The 20,642-nt window shown below is 28.4% G+C and overlaps 1 protein-coding gene across 1 annotated transcript in view; it reads right to left on the bottom strand.

Moving 5' to 3' along the window:
- Window positions 1–1,749: 1,749 nt before the first annotated feature.
- Window positions 1,750–20,642, bottom strand: part of LOC136974673 (cysteine desulfurase-like) — a 29,372-nt gene continuing 10,479 nt past the window's right edge. The window contains exons 2-14 of the mRNA XM_067269614.1: window positions 20,458–20,546; window positions 20,105–20,221; window positions 16,815–16,952; window positions 16,649–16,747; window positions 15,172–15,265; window positions 14,957–15,091; window positions 12,911–13,068; window positions 10,791–10,896; window positions 8,627–8,708; window positions 5,320–5,403; window positions 5,149–5,238; window positions 4,991–5,063; window positions 1,750–1,882 (exon numbers count right to left, since the gene is read on the bottom strand). Coding sequence (XP_067125715.1) covers window positions 5,000–5,063; window positions 5,149–5,238; window positions 5,320–5,403; window positions 8,627–8,708; window positions 10,791–10,896; window positions 12,911–13,068; window positions 14,957–15,091; window positions 15,172–15,265; window positions 16,649–16,747; window positions 16,815–16,952; window positions 20,105–20,221; window positions 20,458–20,546 — 1,256 coding nt within the window. The 3' untranslated portion in view covers window positions 1,750–1,882; window positions 4,991–4,999. The remainder of the gene's footprint in view (window positions 1,883–4,990; window positions 5,064–5,148; window positions 5,239–5,319; window positions 5,404–8,626; window positions 8,709–10,790; window positions 10,897–12,910; window positions 13,069–14,956; window positions 15,092–15,171; window positions 15,266–16,648; window positions 16,748–16,814; window positions 16,953–20,104; window positions 20,222–20,457; window positions 20,547–20,642) is intronic.

Here is a 20,642-nt window from a genome sequence, read left to right as displayed (position 1 = left end):
TTTTTTTCATGATTCTGAATTCAAAGTTGGTGTGCATTTTAAAAATCCAAATGTATCTTAAATTCAGTGTGCACTTGTTAATTCTTCAAAAGTTTATAGTGTATATCAGTGTTCTCTCCAATTTCAAATCAGCTAAATATTTCATTTTTTCAGTTATAAATATTTATTATTCAAGTTTTTATTCAAGAAAACTATTTTTTTTTCTTATTTTACAAGAAAACTTGACTACAGATTAGCATGTTGCTGAGTGCTATAGTATGAATATTCAAGAATGCCCAAAGTGGGGCAAAAGAAACAAATTGCTCAGGGCCTGAGGAAATAGGATCCCTATACAATATTGGTAAATAAAGAAAATTTAAAAAACATTTAGAACTAAATTTTAAATAATTTAAAAATGTGTTAAATATTTCAACTTCTTTGAACAATTTTTGTCTTAAAATTATTTTATTATATTTCAACAAATATGAACAAGGCAAATAAAAGTTTGTCTGAACCAAGAGATTGATTCAATCTCTCTAGTTTCATCCACAAGTTAAATCAATTTAATAAGTCCTATTAATAGATTACAGTCGCAACAAATTAATATTAATAAAACAAAAGTATTCTAGAGTCAACTGAAGAGCTTTCAAGTCCAAAATGCATTTTGACTGATGAATCAACTAGCATAAAGAATTGAATAAAAGGATGTTGAATAGTCTAGTGCGGTGTTTTTCAAACTATGGGTCATGTTAAAATTTTAACGGGTCATGGAATGATACTACCTTCCACAGAAATACTTGTAATATTTGTATTATTGAAGTATTCTGTAAGAACTAAGAACAGTAGATGCATCTGTTAAGTACTAAACACTGTTAAAAACATTTTCTTATAATTATTGTCATTTAGTTATAAAGTTAACATCAGTGAATATGTGTATATGAAATTGATTTCTCTTTTTTACTTTGAATAACATCAAAATAGAAAATCATTATATGTAAGGTAGTAGTCATAAAGCTATTTAAGTTGCAATGGTTTTGAAAATATTTCCTTGTGTATTCAAACTTTTAGGTTTATTGTCATGCATAAAATAAATAATAAATGAATTTTTGCACAAGTGGATCAATAAATAATATTTTTGTGTATATACAAAATGAAAAATTAACAAAGTCTTCTTACAATCTGAAAGATATATTTTAAAAAAGGATTTATTAAGTTTTAAAATTAAGCATTCATTAATTTTTCAAAGTAAAACAGACTCCTAAATAATTTTGAAACAGTCTGTTTTATTTACAATCATCAGTCTTACATTTCTTAATAGTTAAATTTCAATAATAAAAACTGAAATTGAAGTAAGTTATTTGTTATGAATTGAAATTTTCCTGAATTGCTATTAATATAAATGTACTCCATATTACATTTCACATGTATTGGTTATTATCAATAATATATAATTTTGTTTTGTTATATAATATAGTGACTCCAGTTTACCAGACTTTTTATAATTTTATTATAAGCACTTGGATTTTAGAACCATTACAAACAAATATATTGAGTCGCATGAGCAAAAAGTTTGAGAAACGCTGGTCTAGTGTCTTCACTTAACACTTCATTGTGGTTTTAAAAAAGGATATTAAAATACTGTTTTTCATGTTGGCTTCAAAAACTTTTTTAAATTATAAAATCTTATTTATATATTCATAAGCCTTATACACTAACATGAAAATATTCAAAGAAAATACTGTGTAAAGGAATATACCTCAATAAACTGAAAACAATAAGAAATTATAATTTATTTATATTACACATTCTAGAGAATATACGTATCTGATTATTTTAAATATAAATGTAATTCTATCTTTCAACGTTAATATTTCATTTAGAATTAACATTTCCAATCGGATCTCTGCAAGAAAAAAAAAATTAATGAAAGTTTATTTTAAATAATAAAGTAACAAAAATTAATTTTAAATTATTTGAATAACTGTATGTATAGTAAAATATTGTACATATAGTAATTTGAATAATATTGTGTTATACTGATATTGTTTAGAAATGACAGTTATTTAACCAGGTATTTTCTAAACTTTTATTAAATATAAAAGTCCCAGTTAAACATTTCAATTATATACACATAAATTACAAACTGTTCATTTTAATGTAATAATAATTATATATTATTCATCTCCATATACAGGGATATTTTAGAGTATATGTGTCAGATTTCTTTAAAAAGTTTTCCTGTAAGTTTTTTGGATATACATTTTGATTGAATTTTCAAAATATCTCTCATATTTTGTTATTTTAAAAATATTTCTTACTAGATAATAAAATACTAAGAAAAAACATGATAATACCTGTATAATATTTTCAAGACAATATATTTTAAAAATATTATGCAACTAGCAGGTAAGCCCAGCAATGTCCAGGCAAAAAATATCAACAAAGATTAAGTTTATTATATTATAGTATTTGATTTATATAATTATGAAGGTTATCTTATGTAAGTGTTTATCACACTGAATGACCAATCTAACACATTTTTTAAATTCTTTCTTCCTCTACTTTACAGAATTTAAAAAATTATGTATTAGATTGGTCACTTGGTGTGATAAACTCTTACGTACAATAACCTTTATAGTTATATAAATCAAATACTATAATATAACAAACATTAAAATGAAAACCATATAAATGGTTTGGTTATTTCAGCCTACCATTGTCACATTTACCGCAATACTCAGATGGTACGAAATGGCAGTTTCAATGGTCAAGTAGACACCAATTGAAAATATATCTTAAATTTTTCCAGATATAATTTTTTTCTGATGCTAACTCTAAGAAACTGTACCATTCAGAGACAAATACCAAATGGTAATATGACAATGAATCAAATTTTGCAAAAAACTGACCAAATATTTAAACTCAGCACCCTCAAAAACAACTTAAAACATATTTTGTGCAGGCTGGTAACTTTGTATTATGTAATTTTCCTATTCGAATACTACCATACCGCTGGTCCAATAAAAAGAAGAGACTGTTGTGGAAGGGGGTTGAATAAATTCAACCAAAAGTAATTGTTGACTTCCCAGAAGAAAGGATTTTCAATGACCCTAATTTATATTGGTCTACTGTAATATTTGAGAACTAATCCATGTTTGATAGGTTGTAATGGAAGTTGCTAACCTTAACATCCAAAAGACTTCACATGACTTGTTTAAATAAATAAAAAAATCTTGTAAAAATACTAGAATAACTACTTTTATGCGATAATAAAATTTTTATATTTCTGCAACAGACTGTATAAGTGAAGCTGGAAGTATGTCTGTATTTATAGAAAAATTATCAGAATTAATTTAGTTTATTCAGTTATGGCAATGCGACACTTAAGCGATCTGCTGAGGGGATGCATCCTGGGAAGACTTATGTGAAGTTGGTCCTTCTTTAGATGTTACTAATATGAAGAAACCCCAGAAAATGCCATGTGCTCGGCCCCTTGGCCATGCCCAAACCCATGACTACAGGTGTTCGGTGGTTTTATCCACTTGGCTGCTGGAGAGTGGTTATTAGAATTAAGAAAGTACCATTCAGAAATAAAAAACCCCAAGTTGTTAGATTTGGAAAATTAAATACTTATAGACTTTTCACAGGCTAACACTTTCGATTCCACATAGGCAAGTGCTGCGCTACCTGTTGAAGTAATGGTATAGTGCAGGGGTGGCCAACAAGTCGATCGCGATTGACCGGTCGATTGCCAAGCCAATTTTGGTCGATCGCTAGCGATGTCTTGACTTAATGTATTATATTTGTAACCGAACGCAACTGTATGCATGCAGTTATGACTCGACTCATAAGCAGTGAGTGCACTTCGTACTAAAACAGTGTATAAACATAGTATGTATTTCACACTTTCCCCTCCCCACTTAGACTATGCCTATGACAACAAGTCGATCGCGACACATTTTTACAATAAAAAGTAGATCTTATGTGCACAAAAGTTGGCCACCCCTGGTATAGTGAGTTATTTTGCACTATATCATTGTCGCAGTAATTAAGTGAATATAATATATACATTTTAGAATTACAGTAGAGAGTCGTTAATCTGAACCCTGGTAATCGGAATCGCCGGTAATCGGAACGATTTTCAGTCAGACTGTGTCGTGCTGAATCAAACGTTTTTGATACTAGATTTACTTCTAAAGTATAATTTTCATGTTTTTATATTCTTCAATATATTTATTTTGTTTGTACAAAATGAAGAAATAATTTTTTAACAATACGATAGCCTCGATTATTATTATAAAAATTTTTGTTAGGCTTAAAATCGAGGAAAATTCAACACAGTGACACGCAACGGAGAAAAATTCAACATGAAGCGACATGCAATGGAGAAAAATTTGAACATCAGACAGGTTAATATATTTTTTCATACATAATCGGTAATCCGAACAAATCACTAATCTGAACAACCCCAGTCCCCAATTGATTCCGATTAACAACTCTCTACTGTATATCCATTTTAAGAATATCTATTTTATTATTTTCATACCTTTTTTTGCCAATAGATGGTGCTGTGTGTAAACCCAACAAATGGAATATAGATAGAAATTAATTAATATATAGTAATCCAATCAATATTCAGGGGTGATATTTGTAACATTATCTAAGTTATAAGTATGTTAATGTAAGTGCTAAGTTTTGTAGCAATTGGTCAAATGGCCTAGGTGTGTATAGTGAACAAACAAACAAACATCCTCATTTATATACATAAATAAATAAATAAAGTAATTGCTTTGTAAGTTACTTATATATATATATAGAAAACATAACTCTAAATGTAGATAATTTAACTATTTTTGTTTTCTTTTTTGAACATATTAAAGGCTATTATGAAACAAGATATAAAAGCATATAAATTAAATTATAAATATTTATTTATTTATTTATATTTCAAATAAAATTTTTTAATAGAATTCTTACTTTATATTAATACAATTACAATACAATAACTTACTTGTTACAATTAGTGTTGGGTCCATTGAATTGTTTTTAAATCAATTCCTTCCTGTACCATTTCCCATAGAGGACTGTTGTTATATTTTTATAAAATAATTATGTTTTAGTATACACATATATCAAAGTTAACATAAAAGGATTTGTATTTGTAAATACCTCATTTCTCTCAGTCGTTTTATGTGATAAACACATTTCTTCACAGTATATTCTATTTCTTCTTCTGTTGTAAATCTACCAATACCAAATCTATAAAAACATCATTAATATTGAAATTCCTGATAATATTTCTTTTTTATCAATTAATAAAAAAAACCCAAAAAATGTTACCTAATAGAAGAATGTGCAAGATCTTCATCTGCTCCAATTGCACGCAAGACATAAGAAGGCTCCAGAGAAGCAGAAGTGCAGGCACTGTTTATAAATAAATAATATTGTTTAATGCATATAATCTTATAAAATTTATAAATGTTTAGATTAATGTTCAGAATAATTCAAATATAGACATCCCCACTTAACACTTTCCCAGCAGAAGGCATTTTGGATTGTAATATCCAAACTTCACAGAACATACTTATTTCTTGATGTGAGATTTTTTGACCAGTGTTTATTTAAGAAAAATTGTCAAAAACTTCAACATAACACACAGGAAAAATCTCAAGTTAAAAGTCAAATACAATTAGTTAGAATATTAGAATCATTTGTAGACATTTCAAAAATGAATAAATATATCAAAACATAGAATATGTGTTTCAAATAGAGATGATACTGGAAGAAGCAAACCAGCACCTCCTATTGCAGGAAGCCTAAACACTCTTTGTGACACTTATAGTAATAAATCAATTCTCCAATTTACAGGAATGTTTGAAACATTGTTAAGGAATAAATAACACATTCCTATCTTTTATTGTAAATTTTTGTCTATAGTTTTTAAAACAAATTTCTTTATTGTTGCATATTATTTGCTACACCATACTATGAATGTAACGTTTGCAGTTTGCAGGTAATTCACACATTTTAATACATACAAAGCAACTGTTCATTAACAACCATATTAACTATTTACCGATCAGAAAGCAATATATTAAGCATTTTATATCCTAATATGATACAGTACACTTGCTTTATAGTGACCTTCAATACAGCGATTCTCATAATATAAAGACCAATAGATAAGGTCCAGGCCAATCTTCCATATCCATAATGGTATTTTACTATTGGTATAATGACCCTATTAATGGTCAGAATATTACCAGAGCAAAGTTTCAAATACAATCCACAAATGTGAAAATAAAAATGAACCAATCTCTTTCATGAAAATATAACTGAACACTTAAAACAAAATTTGAAATCAAAATTACTATTTTTTTAATTTGACTGTCGTTTTTAATTATTAAAAATAAACTTATGTAAATTCTTTTACTTTTTAAGATTAATTTTAAAAATTGCATTAAATAATGTAATTTTAAAGGATAGTATTTTATATTCAGAGTATTTTCTTATGTAGATATGAAAATTGTTTGATGTAATTGGCATTTTTCTGATAAGATTTAATATAATGATCATTCAATATAACATCCATTTTTAACAATCCCCTAAAGGTCACTCTATAGTGAGTCTACTGTAGTTTGTAGATTATACATAGGATTGTATTGTGTTTTAATTAAGTTTTCAGAAATTAAGTGGGAATTTTGAATTAACATTGTAATACATTATAATTGTTTTCACATTAATTGTGAGCCTATCTCACATATAATTTTCAGGAATGAATTATTGACATAAACAGGGAAATATCTGTATTAAATTATTCAAAAATATTGAAAATTAATGGACAAAAATGCTATTAAATTTAATATTGATCATATATAAAAAAAATCAAACCTAAATCTTAATTATCAATTATCTAAAATTCAGATTTCTTTTGGGCTGTAGTTAGATTAGATTTTAATCATTGCAACAAATAAATTTTGATTAAAAATAGGCAGATTAAGCTGCTATCTTGTATTAATATTAATATGATCACTGACAGAAAAGTTATACATCAAGGAGTAGGTTTTAGAATTGAATAAAAGCAGTGCTATGGTCTGGCATGAAGGCATACAGACACATTATGCTATTCCGCAACAGATTTGTCCACAGATGTTACAATTGCCTTTCCAAATCCCTCACATTCATAGGGCTGAAGTTGATGTCTTCTTATCTGGTTTCACAAATGCTTGATGGGAAACTAATCTGAAGATTGGGCAGGTCAATGATGAAGACATTCCTAAGAAACCTTAGCTGTGTGTGGCCAAGCATTAACTTGCAGGAAAATGACTGTTTGCAGCCTTACCATCAAAGGTAACATATGAAGTTTCAGGATTTCCTGGATTTACCATTGTGCCATCAATGTTCCTTGAACCACTATTAAGATAACCCATTATCATATGACAGTCCTCAGATCAACACACTAGTAGTGGAGGCAGTGTGCTGCTCAATAATAGTCCTTCACACTAGCATGGTAATCATCTGTTTCCAAACAGAACTGGAATACATTGCTAAGGATGATACATTACCAGTCTTTAGCAGTTCATACTTCACTGTTGAAGCACTACTACAAAGCAACAAAGTTTGGATTTTAATGGCAAGATGCATAGTGATCACTGTGCAGGCAAAATTGCATGCAGGATACAGACAGGGTTCTATAGTAAGGCTTCAACCTGTCTCTGAATGGTAGACAAAAACACCATTGTAGCTATTTGTGCATGTCTTACAATCAGATAATCATCACTCCTGGTGGTCCATCTAGGGCATCCAGAGCCTGTCTGCCATGTATATGTTGCCTGACAACTGTCCTTGACCATCATGCAAACAGCAGGTAAGAACAGTTCAGATAGTGGACAATTTGGCAAAACAGCCATCCTGTTTCTCTCAGCTTGATAATGCAGCCTTTGACAAACTCTGTCAGCTGTGTGTAATATCTTTGACTGTATCATACAAACATGCCTGGCATTTAAAGACTACTGAAAATTCTGAATATAGTGTGCCTCTGCAAGCCTGTTTATAGGATACTTGTCTGATATATGGATGTATGGCAAGTTTGCAGTAATTGGACAATTCTATCTGAATGCATAATGATGTAATTACATTAATTTTAGAATTTACTTTAATAATTTAAAATATATTGAGTCCAAGTCAAGTCCTTTTCTTTCCAGAATATTCTAAATTATTAAATTTAATTTTAAAATTAATGTAATTATCAATATTAGTACAAGATAGTAGCCTACCTGCTTACAAAATAGCAGCTATTTGTTTGTTTCAATGATAAAGCTTGAAAAATCCAGCTTTTAGATATTTGATTAATACATCATTTATTAATTTTCATATTTCTTATAAGAAAACTACTACTAAAGACCAAACTTTTACATAATAATTAATATTAAACTAAATTTTAGACTGTATTTGTAAAACTGTATTTCAGAAAACATTTTTCTTTAAATCTAAAACATGAGATTATTTAGTTACGTATGATTTTATAATAAAACATTAAATGCATTAATGTAACTGTTTTTATCCATTAAAATCTTCAAATTTCTGATAGTTTGTTTATAAAAGATCTTAAAATGATTGAACTCTAACAATAAAATCATGAATTTACCTTCCAGAAGAAAGTGCAACATCCTTAAGTGCCATCAATAAACTCTCTCCTTCAACACAAGCAAAAGATAGATTTATACATCCTGTAAAAATTCAATTACTTAATTATCGTGATGATGATAATTTTCTTTTATTATATATCTTTACTTAATTTCAAAAATAATAAAATAAATAACTTTTTAATGTTATATTTTATACCTACAAGTATTTAGTTTTTGAAATTTTATTGAAACAATTATGCAAAATTATTTTATGAGAATATGCAGTCTGATCATTGTAGTAAACCTAAAGTAAAACTATTTAATAAGAAAAAGAAATGTTAAAAATTAAAATAAAATGATTAATTGAAAGTGATTTTGTTCAATTTTTTAATTGAAATTCTTCAAGCAACTTAACATGGGAAAAATAAAAGTATTTAATGGAATAGAATGCTTTTCATAACTATAGCAACCATGCTATAGTTACTAAATAGGAACATATTTATAAATAATCTTTTACAAATGAATTCACTTAAAATATTTCATTCTTTTCCACGTTTAGTGCTTAAAGTAGTTTAACTAAATTGAACAAAATTACTTATAATTAATCATTTAAGTTTAATTTTAATAAATTTTAATTAATAATTTTCTTTTATACAAATTTGTTTTTTTACTCAATCAGAAATACTGAGCTTCCTATTAAAAATTTCATAAATATAATTAATAATAGGGTGTTACATAAAAATCATGATCTGATTGATTTGATAATGTGTGGTACTATGCCTTAATGATTATATGACCAGTTCAATTTTGTCCATGATGTCTAATCTCAACCCATAAGTTATCAAGAGTAAGATGAAGAATGATATTTAAATTAAACTAAAAGCAGATTCAGTTTTGAATCTGAATCCCTCATGATAGGCTGATACCTTACAATTTGATCAATCTGGCCAACATGTACAAATTATCAATGTATCATAATTATAATTTTGTAATACTTTTAATATAAAAAGTTTGCAAATATACATTGCAAACGTATATCAATAACAGTTTTCATAAATCAGAATCCAATATATGAAATCTTCATGATGAACAAACTGTGGAAGAATTGTAACTATTTTTATCATTTTGTTGTTACATTCATGTAATGCAGATAGCATCAGCATATGTTTTGGCAACACTTGGGAGCATGAAGTGGAAGCACTAGCACATAAATACATGCAGTTTACAAGGTATTTGTGTTGATTTATGCACTAAATTGAAGAAGCAAAAAGCTGGAATTACAATGAAGAGTTTCAAAGTTTGGAGGAATACAATCTGATCAGTATAGGATTGTACCTGAAGACAAGAGAAAACCAATTGGTATTCATTATTTTACGTTGCTTCTTGTTGTGTTTGTTCTGTAGTGTTTGTTATCCAAACATATATTTGTTGTCTGAAAGTAAAAATTTTTTGTGCGAAAGTGCTCGCTGTCCAATCACCCACTGTATATTGTAATCTGCTGGAGAATCACACAAAATCTGCTATCAAATGCTTTCCTAAAGGCAAATGTCATTCATAATCACTGAAGATGGAAGTGCTAGAGCATTCAACCTATTCTCCAATCTCCTCATGATTGCAGTCTTTTTGGACTGCTAAAGAGAGCATTTTCAAAGTGATAAAGATGTGAAACAATTATTGAAAAACTCTTCAAGCAACTTAAAATCTTCTGGGAAAGCATCTAGCCACTTGTAACAACTAAACAAAGTTTTAAAAAAATTATATTAAAAAAACTAACATAAATAAATGTAGGATTACTGATGTTCCAATTAAGACTATCAACTTGTAAACCCAAGTTTATCTTATAACCAAGTCTGTTTTAATCAGAACACATAGTTCAGTTGGCAAAAGACATTTTTATTTGCTATGCATTTTGGCTATTTAGTTTCTAAATCATTGTGTAAATAATAGAAATATAATTGCTGATGTGCATTAAATATGACTTAAAACTATTGTTTTAATGTGAATCATTCTTGTAATTATATTTGATTTGATAGAATTGAATTTGTTGATGTAAGATATCAGCACCTTACAGACTGCATTACATTTTGCCAATTTTTTTATGTTAATAATTATTAATTGTGAAATAATTTTTCTATGGCAATAAAAATTAAAATTATAAAGTTTATGTTAGTATTTATACAGCACCTGGGTAAGTCTGATCAGGATCACCATTCCTGATAACATGAGTTACAGAATTCATGATACTGTCAAGTAGTTTCTTTGCTAATTCTTCAACTCTTCTGTGATCATACTAAAAGAAATTTATTAAAATTTAAAAATCTTGTAAGCAAACTCAAAATCAAATATATACAACTTAATGTATAATACACAGTAAAACCTCACTTTGTAGCCACTAGCCACCTAACTTAAGTGGCAAGATAGCAGTGACATAAAGTGATAATAGCAAGGTTGAGGCCGAAGATTTCAACGCAGAAACATGTATGTCGGACGTTCAGCACCGCTTTCCTGTAAGCTTAGAAGTTTGGCAATGGCCTTTGGAATGTCGAGCATGATTCTACTGACTTTCCAAAAGCCATTGCCAAACTTCTAGGTGGCGCCGAATGTCTGACGTACACGTTTTTGCACTGAAAACTTCGGCCTCAACTTTGCTATTTATTTCCATTTATGTGGGAAAAATAAGAAAACCTAAAATTTGTAACTCAACATATTGTTTAAAATACTTAAAATGGAATTTAGTTTCATTGCTATAGTTTTGAAACAGTTTGCTGAATTCCCTCCAACAGATGACATTCAAATAAAATAATCTTTATTTATGTTGGGCAAATTAAATTTATATCCAGAATTTAGTAAGAAGAAAGATAATTACATATTTGTTCAATAATTTTATACAAAACCTGAATGTATTTTATAAAAATATAACTGTAAATCAACAATGATCAGTCTACGTCACTGATGTGCCACTTGAAATACTCAACAAAGAAAACTATCAATGAACCTGAGGTAAAGCTATTTTAATTATTAACATTTTTTCTGACACTTAAACACTCCTGCATATCTAATAATTTTTGTTTAATAATTTTTCTGAATTTTCCTATTAAAATATAGTACTTAACCTTTACCATAATTTCATAAAGATGCTTCCATCTATGGGTACTAAACAATTCTGTTTAGTACTGTACTGCACAATACTAAATAATTTTGTTTAACAGTACTGTAATATCTTGGTTTTCATTAACTTTGGTTATCATCGGTTTCAGTTTTTGTCGATTTTTTTGTGAAAAATTTGTCTTGGTTTTCGTCAATTGCCTCGGATTTCATTGGCGTGCTCAAGTGACCTCACTGCTAATTTTGCGAAAACAATCAGCGCAGTGTGGCATTATTTCTCATTGTGTGAACATTATCACCACACGATGGCCCACCACTGGCCAACGGTTCAGTTCCCCGAACAATGAGAGTTTGGTTGTGGGTTTGCACCTCACCAGGGCGGGCAGCTACGTGAAGCTTTCCGGGTTTTCTCCATGTCTGTAATGGCTGAATAGGGGCCAGTTACGTTTAAACGGATTTCCTGAAAGGCATTGTTCTCCTCGATATGACCATCATAAGCATGTACAACTACTATTACATAACAATTATGTCACACTTTATCATGGGGCGATATAGGCTAGAAGCTCATGTCTAACTAGTTTCTACAAGACAAGACATTACCCTGCATGTCTAGCCGAACAATTCCATTGCTTTCATCTTAATGCTAATTAGTCTTTTATGTTAATTTCTTATTGCTTTTAGTATTTAATGCTACATTAATTCTCTATAAAATGTGTTTTGGTATGTATTTTGGAGTGTCTAGAATGAATTAATTGGATTTACATTGATTCATATGGAAATAATTGCCTTGGTTTTCGTCGGTTTCAGATTTCGTCGAGTGTTTTCAGATGGACGATCAGTGAAAACTGAGGTATCACCGTACTTGAACCTTACTGCAAACAGCTTTCATTTACTGAACATGTACTCTGTATTTCAATATTCTAGTATATTAGTTAATGCATTAGTCTTTATGAAAGTTTGAATTATTGTATATTATAAAGGATTTATTTTATTTTATTCATTTATTGTTTACTTTTATAATCTTTAATAAACTTTACCAGGATTTAAACTAATTACAGTTCTGTATGTCAATTTTTTCATAATCTCACTAGGATGACATCCTCACTTATGTGGACAGAAATTTTATACCTCAAAAGTGAGACCTCATGAGATTTTACTGTATATTGACAAAAATCAAAATTTTACAAGCATGAACTCACTTCCATTTCTTTCAAAGCTATTTCACATGCTGCACCCAATCCAACTACTAATGGTGTGGGCACAGTGCCACTACGAATTCCTCTTTCTTGTCCGCCTCCACTCTGAATTGGTTCAACTCTTACTCTTGGCCTTCTTCGAATATACAATGCTCCTACACCTTAAAAATAGTTTAAAAAATTTTTAAACAACCAATTTATTATCCCAATTAAAAACTTTATGAATTTCTTTTTTCAAATTTAAATACACTTTAGTTAAAATAAAAATTAGCTACACTGAATTATATTTATTATAAATATATCTCCTATCTTTAAATAAATTAAACTTGTTTTTTTATTACCAAACTATTAAAATGCCAATATACTCTAATTATGGATTTAGAGTGGCTGGGGAATTGTTAGAATGGTTCATTGTGAGCATGCATCAGGACTGTGTAAAGCTTCCTTGGTTATTCACAATGTGTACTTAGATAAATGTGTGAGGCAGATAAGAGAAGAGGAAAAGAGCATAAAAGTGGGCGGTGAACCATTCAATTTCTTGTTATATGAAGTATCTCATGTCAATGAGATACTGCAATTCACTATTGCTTTCAGCCAGTACAATGGAAAATAAATGGAGAAAAAATAAAGATTGTAGTGTTTAATAGAGATAAGCAAATTAGTGAATACAAGCTATAGCTAAACAGTTGACAATAGAGCAAGTATGGGAGTTTGTTTACTTGGGGAGCACCTTCGAGAGTAATGGCAGAATAGATAGGAAGATTGGAAAATGAGCAAATGTTTGTATAAAGGTAATTAGGTGCATAGGGTAATTGATTCATAAGAATGTGTTCTGAAGAGAGCAAGTCTGATTGAGTACAAGAGTGTGATTTTTCTGACCCTGTTGTATGGTTGAAAGGTTGGGTATGAGAAACAAAGCATAAGAGCAGAGTGATTCCAGCTGAGGTGAGATATTTGAAATGTAACATACAGCTACACTAACTGCTGTATAATATTGGGATATATTTTGGCAATAATAATTTTGAATTAATGATTAATTTGTCCGTAGAGAGAGGCATTAGGCATCATCTCATATTAAATTTAATAATTATAATTTAATTAAATAATTTTTAGAATAAACTGGAAAAAAAAAATTGACCTGGAGAAAGACTTGAACCTGAGTGTGCTCTGGGACAATTCTTTTCTTCCTGATGGTGCTGAATACGTCCCCAGTTGGCACCATAATAAACAACAATGGTTATATCGTAAGTTAAATATACCCAGAAGAAATCAGACCAGAAGTCCGAGCAGCATAATTGGCAATGCATCTGCATGGTTAGCAAGAGTTGTGGGTTCAAGTCCCGCTCTGGGCCAATTCTTTTCTTCCAGTTTATTCTAAAAATTATGGCCAAGTAAGTAAGTAGTAAGTGGATTTATCTAATTTTGTATGCTAATATTAAAATAATTTCAGAAATAAACAGTATTTTAATTAAAATATGATAACAATGATAAATCAATAATATAACCCTGAAGTAGTAATCATGTGGAATAGTTTATTACTACATTGTTGTAACATATGACATAAAGCATGATAGAAAGGTAAAACTATGTCAAAATTATATGTCTAAAACTAATAAAGATAGCTTTTGATTCAACTATTGAATCTTATATCAAAGTATTATGTAAATAAACATTTTGCATACAATAGATTAATGATTCTCAACTGATGTGCTATAAATTTCTCACAGATGTGCCACAAAAATTCAAAAAATCATTTAAAAATGCTAATTTTCACTGTACTTTATTGTTATTTGAATATTTTTTATATAAGGAACTGTATATTTTCAATCTTATATGATTCAATCTTATACTTGAAATCTTATAAGTAAATATAAGATTTCAAGTATACAGTTCCTTATATAAAAAATATTCAAATGGTTGAGACATGCCAATAGCCTAAAAAGATTGAGAATCATTGCAACAGCTCACCCCTACTGAAAATCATAATCACACTCATAACAATATCATAAATCTTCAAAATGGTCTGAGAAATTATATACACACACAAACCTTTTGGACCATATATCTTATGACCACTTATAGACATTAAATCAATATTCATATCTTTAACATTAACAGGAATTTTCCCTATAGCTTGAGCTGCATCTGTATGAAAAAATATTTTCTTTGCTCTGCATAATTCACCTGCAATAAATATTTTTTTAAAGTAAAGTATTACATTATAAGCATTAATTTTTGAAATTCTAAAAATAATTCACAATTACCTATTTCTTTGATAGGTTGTTTCACACCAATTTCATTATTTACAGTCATTATAGATACTAATGCAGTGTCAGGCCGCATGCTTTGTTCTAAATTCTGTAAAGTTTTTTACTCTTTAAGATATTTTATACTTAAGATTAATTATTTCTTTATTAATTGACAGTCTTTATTATTAGAACTTACTGAAAAGAAATATTACTTAATTTTAGATTTTTAAGTAATGTCAAGTTTGATGAAAACATTACCATAAACATATGTTTATGGTAATGTTTTCATCTGGGTGGTCCAAAAGTTCTTTGATACAGCAGCCATCTGTAATGCCAAGAATGTACAATTGTATGTACGTGTGAGTGCATTATTGCAAGAAAGTTAAATACAGGAGCTTCCCTACTTACAAACGCTCAACTTCCAAACTTATGAACAATTTAACCCTACATCTAAAATTTAAATTTCGCATAAATTCTGAAGTTCTCTTGCCAGTTGTAAAGTGAGGTTGAAGTCAGTCTTTAGCCAGTAATAAATAATAAATTTGTAATAAATAATTAATGTGGATTTATTTTTATTGCATATCATCATTTTGTGTAAATTCTATAATTAGTTATAAATTCATAATCGTTTTTGTGTAAATTCTAATGTTCCATTGCTGCTCATGAGGTGCATCAAAGTTGGTAACGTTGGAGTAATGGCATTCTTTGCTATTGTTTGCAATTTTTATAAACTTTTATGATTAGTGCTTCAAAAATCCATCCAAAACGCAATAGTAAATCTAGCAGTGAAGATAAATGCAAGAAGTGTGGCTCTGTTACCTTAGAAACTAAACTTGACATTATAAAACTAAGTGCATTAGATGAAAAAACTGCATATGAAACATCTGCTACTAAGCAGTAGCCAGTGAGTAAATGAGCTTAACATATTCTATTAAGTACATTGAAAGATCAAGCACCAACAATACATGGTTATTCTGTATACAAATGTACTTTCTATGTTTTTTTTTTTTTAACTCTTTCTGTCCTGTTGTCACTAAGAGAAATAATTTACTGATAAATTTCTTGAAAATAAAATGCATTTATTGAACTATTCAATGAATGAATTTGGTTTCCAAAGAAATTTATCAGCATGTTATTTCTCTTTTGAAAACAATACATTGAATTGAATAATAGAATTTTCTCAGATTTTGATTAATTTATATTTTTATAAGCATTAAATTAAAATATTTATGAAAACTAATTTTTGTAAATAAGCCAAACTGCAGATGATTGAGATACTATTTACATGCAATATCAGCTAGTTCTTAAATAAAGAAACAAATTGATAATCTGAATGAACTGAAAAAACACAATAATAACTAAAATATGTATAACAAAAGAGCTTTGTTCTCACTCTAAATAATAAATTTTAAATCTCAAAAAACTAATAAACTAATTTGTTTAATGTATTAGAAATAGATAAATTATTTGTAATTCCTTCAATTTTGCATACCTTCAAATCAATTAGTCCCGATTTCTGTACATTTAAGTAAGTAACATCAAAACCTTCTGCTTCGAGGGCACGGCATGAATCCAATACACACTTATGTTCCTAAAATTCATATTTCATGTCAATAAATAAATTTATTCAATGATATCAAAATACTTTCAAAACTTACAATCTGTGTTGTTATAACATGCTTCTTCTTTTCACCATAAAATCTTGCAACACCTTTCACTGCTATATTATTAGATTCTGTTGCGCCACTTGTAAATACAATCTCTTTTGGGTCTCCCCCAATTAACTGTGCAACTTGCTTTTAAAAGAAAGATTTTAAAATTTAATATTGCTACAAACTTTATGCCATAAAATTAAAAAAAATGTCAATAAATAAAAATACAATTTTTATAGAGCTCAAACTAATTAGAAATAAATTTAAGAAATTATTTATTTATTTCTTACATTTATGATAATGTTACAATAGACAAATGCAGTAATTGCAAACTAATGTAAGAGAGCAACAACAGTCAGTTAAAATATTTATAATACAACGTTTGATCAAAATATGCCAATCTTTATTTAAATCTAGAAAATAAAAATGATCATGTGCCAAATTAGCATTCGAAATATGAAAAAGATGGAAGGTTGCCAAATTTATTAATTAGTAAATAAGTTTTTTTAAGTTCATTATTTATTCTATTCAGCTATGATTGCAAAGTAATGCTCTGAACTGGAAGACAAAAATTAACAATAGATTGAAAGATGTGCAAAATTGCCCTTAAGACAGTTCTAGAAGAAATTCTCTGGCAATGCCTCTAAAAAACCTCCTCATAACCAAGATTCTTCAAATACTGATTGTGTCAATAAGTTGTACTGACAAATCAATGCATGTTTCGGTACAGTATATTGAATTTTTCAAGAACTTTTTATATGGAATTAAAAAAACTGAGTTTTGCCCCATCTATAAGTGCATACTCTTATACTTGAATGTAAGAGCATGCTGTTATATGTATGGAAATATAGTATAAAAATTATCATTAATGAGTATAAATGAAAAAAGTTAATAAAATTATTTAATTTAGAATCAATTTTTATGATGATGATGATTTAGAGAACTTGCAACATGGTTATAATTATATAAATATACTGCTATGAACATGTGTCAGTATTTTCATCTTTATTATTCAAAGGATTTTCAGATAAAATTACAAAATCATGTTTAAAAAATGTAGAATAAAACATTCAAATATTTAAATTTATTAAATTATAAAGAGATCTAAACATATAAAAACATATAAATACAACCACTTTCTAAAATTGTAATATTAAAACTAAAACAAAATTCTAAATTTCAAATAACTTTAATGTTGATATAATATTTTTAAAATTTAATTAAAACACTTTCTGCCAAAAACTAGTAGCCCGGGACGTCCCCTAGTGAGCATTCTAGCAGCATTACAAATTCCTATGAGGCACGTTTGACGCACTTAATATATGAAAGTTTTATGCTCTATTATTAAAATATTACCTTCCAGCAGTTCACTATATAATTTTCAAAACTATCTGTTTTTCCATTATTTGCCCCTTAGTGCACATTACAGGCATTCCGTGACAATAATAAATTCATATTACAAATATATTGAATTATTTATATTGTTATTGGCCAAATGAGTAATAATAATTTATATTGTTAATTTAAATGTTTGAAATATGACACACGATAGGGACACCTCTAGTGCCCATTTTTGGCATAACGTTACACGGACGGACGGACGGACGGACACGTGTTCAATGGGTTATATATATAGATGTTTAGTTTCTGTGTGTAACACTTAGAAAAGAAAATAAAACTATTGTTAAGGATGTGTGAACACAAGTTATTGCTTTCTCACTCCCTTTTGCCATCCTTCACGATGTTAATTTCTTTTTATTTAATTACACAGTAAAGCATTAAAAATCTGGACATCAAAAATCTAGATTCAGCCATTGAAAAATGAATATTAACCTCTTTCAACGGTAACATCATTAATAATTCTTCAAAGTTCATTCCAAAATAAAACTTTAGTACTTGCTTACTCATATAAAGACTAACATCTTTGATCCTTTCCTCTGGATCTTCATCAGGCCTATGATTTTTGTAGAATCAGAATGCTTTTGCAAATGTTGCTTTTCTTAAAAATGTGTTCAATTTCCCTTATACATTTAAAGTTTAAAATCTGTTTAAACTTAAAGAATTTTTAAAATATTCAATGATGTTTGAAAAGTAATGCTTCCAAAGATAATCAAAAGCATTCCAATTCTAAAAAACCATAGACCTGAAGAAGATCCAGAGGGAAGAATCGAAAATGTCAGTCTTTATATGAGTAAGTAAGTACTGGAGTATTATTTTAGAAGGTACTTTGAAGATTTATTAATATCATTGCACCAATCTGGAAGAATTGCAAGTAGGTAACTTCATTGTTGATGTTCTAACATTCATTCAGAATTTGTAATTTTTGTTTTAATATAGTAATTCTGTAAGTTATGTTTTGAATCTTTGTAATCTTTGTATTCCTAAATTCCTTGTGAAATACTAGCTTAAACTTAGACCATCTAAACTTAATTCACAGTACTTAAAATATTAATTTACATGAATATATTTGAAAATCTGAATGGATTCTAATTCCAATTACTCTAGATTTTTGATGCTTCACAATATTTTCTAGCACTTATTACAATATAAGAAATACTTGTTTTGTCAGGAGGTGACATGTTAGACTATGAGATATCTGGTGATAGAAAACAAGAAATATCTTTTTCCCAAACAATCTTATACTTTACAATTCAATCTGAATAAGTTTGAGTAATCGTCTTTTAAAAACTAGCTCTCTGTTCTACTGGTTAGTCCTCATTCCAGTACAGATTCATCATAAATAACATATCATGTCTTTGTTGTCATCTTTTTATTGTCTTCTTCATTCCAGCTAGTTTCATCTACTGACCATTTACAAATTAGTAAATTTTTTCCATCTAAGTCTCAATTATATATAAATTAATCCTGTATTAATGATAGTAAAAGTTTATTTCAACCTCTCATTCATCTTTCTTAGATCATAATAATGATTCAACAGTCCATAGATTTGTAGATCATTACAATAGATATTTTTGATAATGGAGTTCTTCATTATCACATAATTTAAAGCAGTTGTGCCTAAATTCAGTCTGTGAACATATCTGACACATCACCTACAAATGATAAAAGTATTTTTTATATATATATGGAATATAAAAAATATTTGTGACCTTCCTATCTATACCTTATGTGTAATTTGGCCTGCCAATCAAAAAGTTTGGGCATCACTTAATTAAAGGAAAACATTTTCCTGTTATAAACATATAAAATCAAAAGAATTTCAGTTATTTAATTAGATATATATATATATGTATATATTATAATTAGTATAACTATTGATATTATTAACTACACACTTTTCTAGCTTTCTCCATTGCTGCTTCACTTTCCCATCCATAAGCATGAGTCCTGGAATGTGGATTACCATAGTAAGTTATAAGGTAAGGCAGCATGGCATCTAATACTCTGGGATCCTACAAAGAAATTTTTATTCTCTCAAAAGTTAGATTCAGAAGAATTGTAAGAAGTTGGAGCTAAGTTCAAATTTAGCTCAAGCTCCTTAAATTAAGAATTAAATACACAAGAAGAGCCTATACAATATTGTAAAAATTAATGAGTCTAAGAATCACTCATAAAACATTTCATATACAACTAAGATTTACAGGAAAGAGCAAATATTTGTAGTTCCGAATTAAAAATACTTTCTCACCAGAGGAGTAGTTGCCTGAGCATCCAGATACAGAGGTCGCAAGAGACTTTCTTCCTCATTTTCAAAAATCTTCTTATTTGTTTTCACATCTGTTTAAGTAGATAAATTAAAAATCTCAATAAAAATTATTTAAGGAAAAAAATATTTAGCAAAAGTAGTTCATTAACATTAATATTTTTTCATAT

This window comes from Centruroides vittatus, unplaced genomic scaffold, assembly GCF_030686945.1.
Source record: "Centruroides vittatus isolate TY-2023 unplaced genomic scaffold, ASM3068694v2 contig_352, whole genome shotgun sequence".
NCBI lineage: Eukaryota > Metazoa > Arthropoda > Arachnida > Scorpiones > Buthidae > Centruroides > Centruroides vittatus.
Note: the sequence above shows the minus strand (reverse complement) of the source record. Positions and strands in the feature narration are given on the sequence as shown.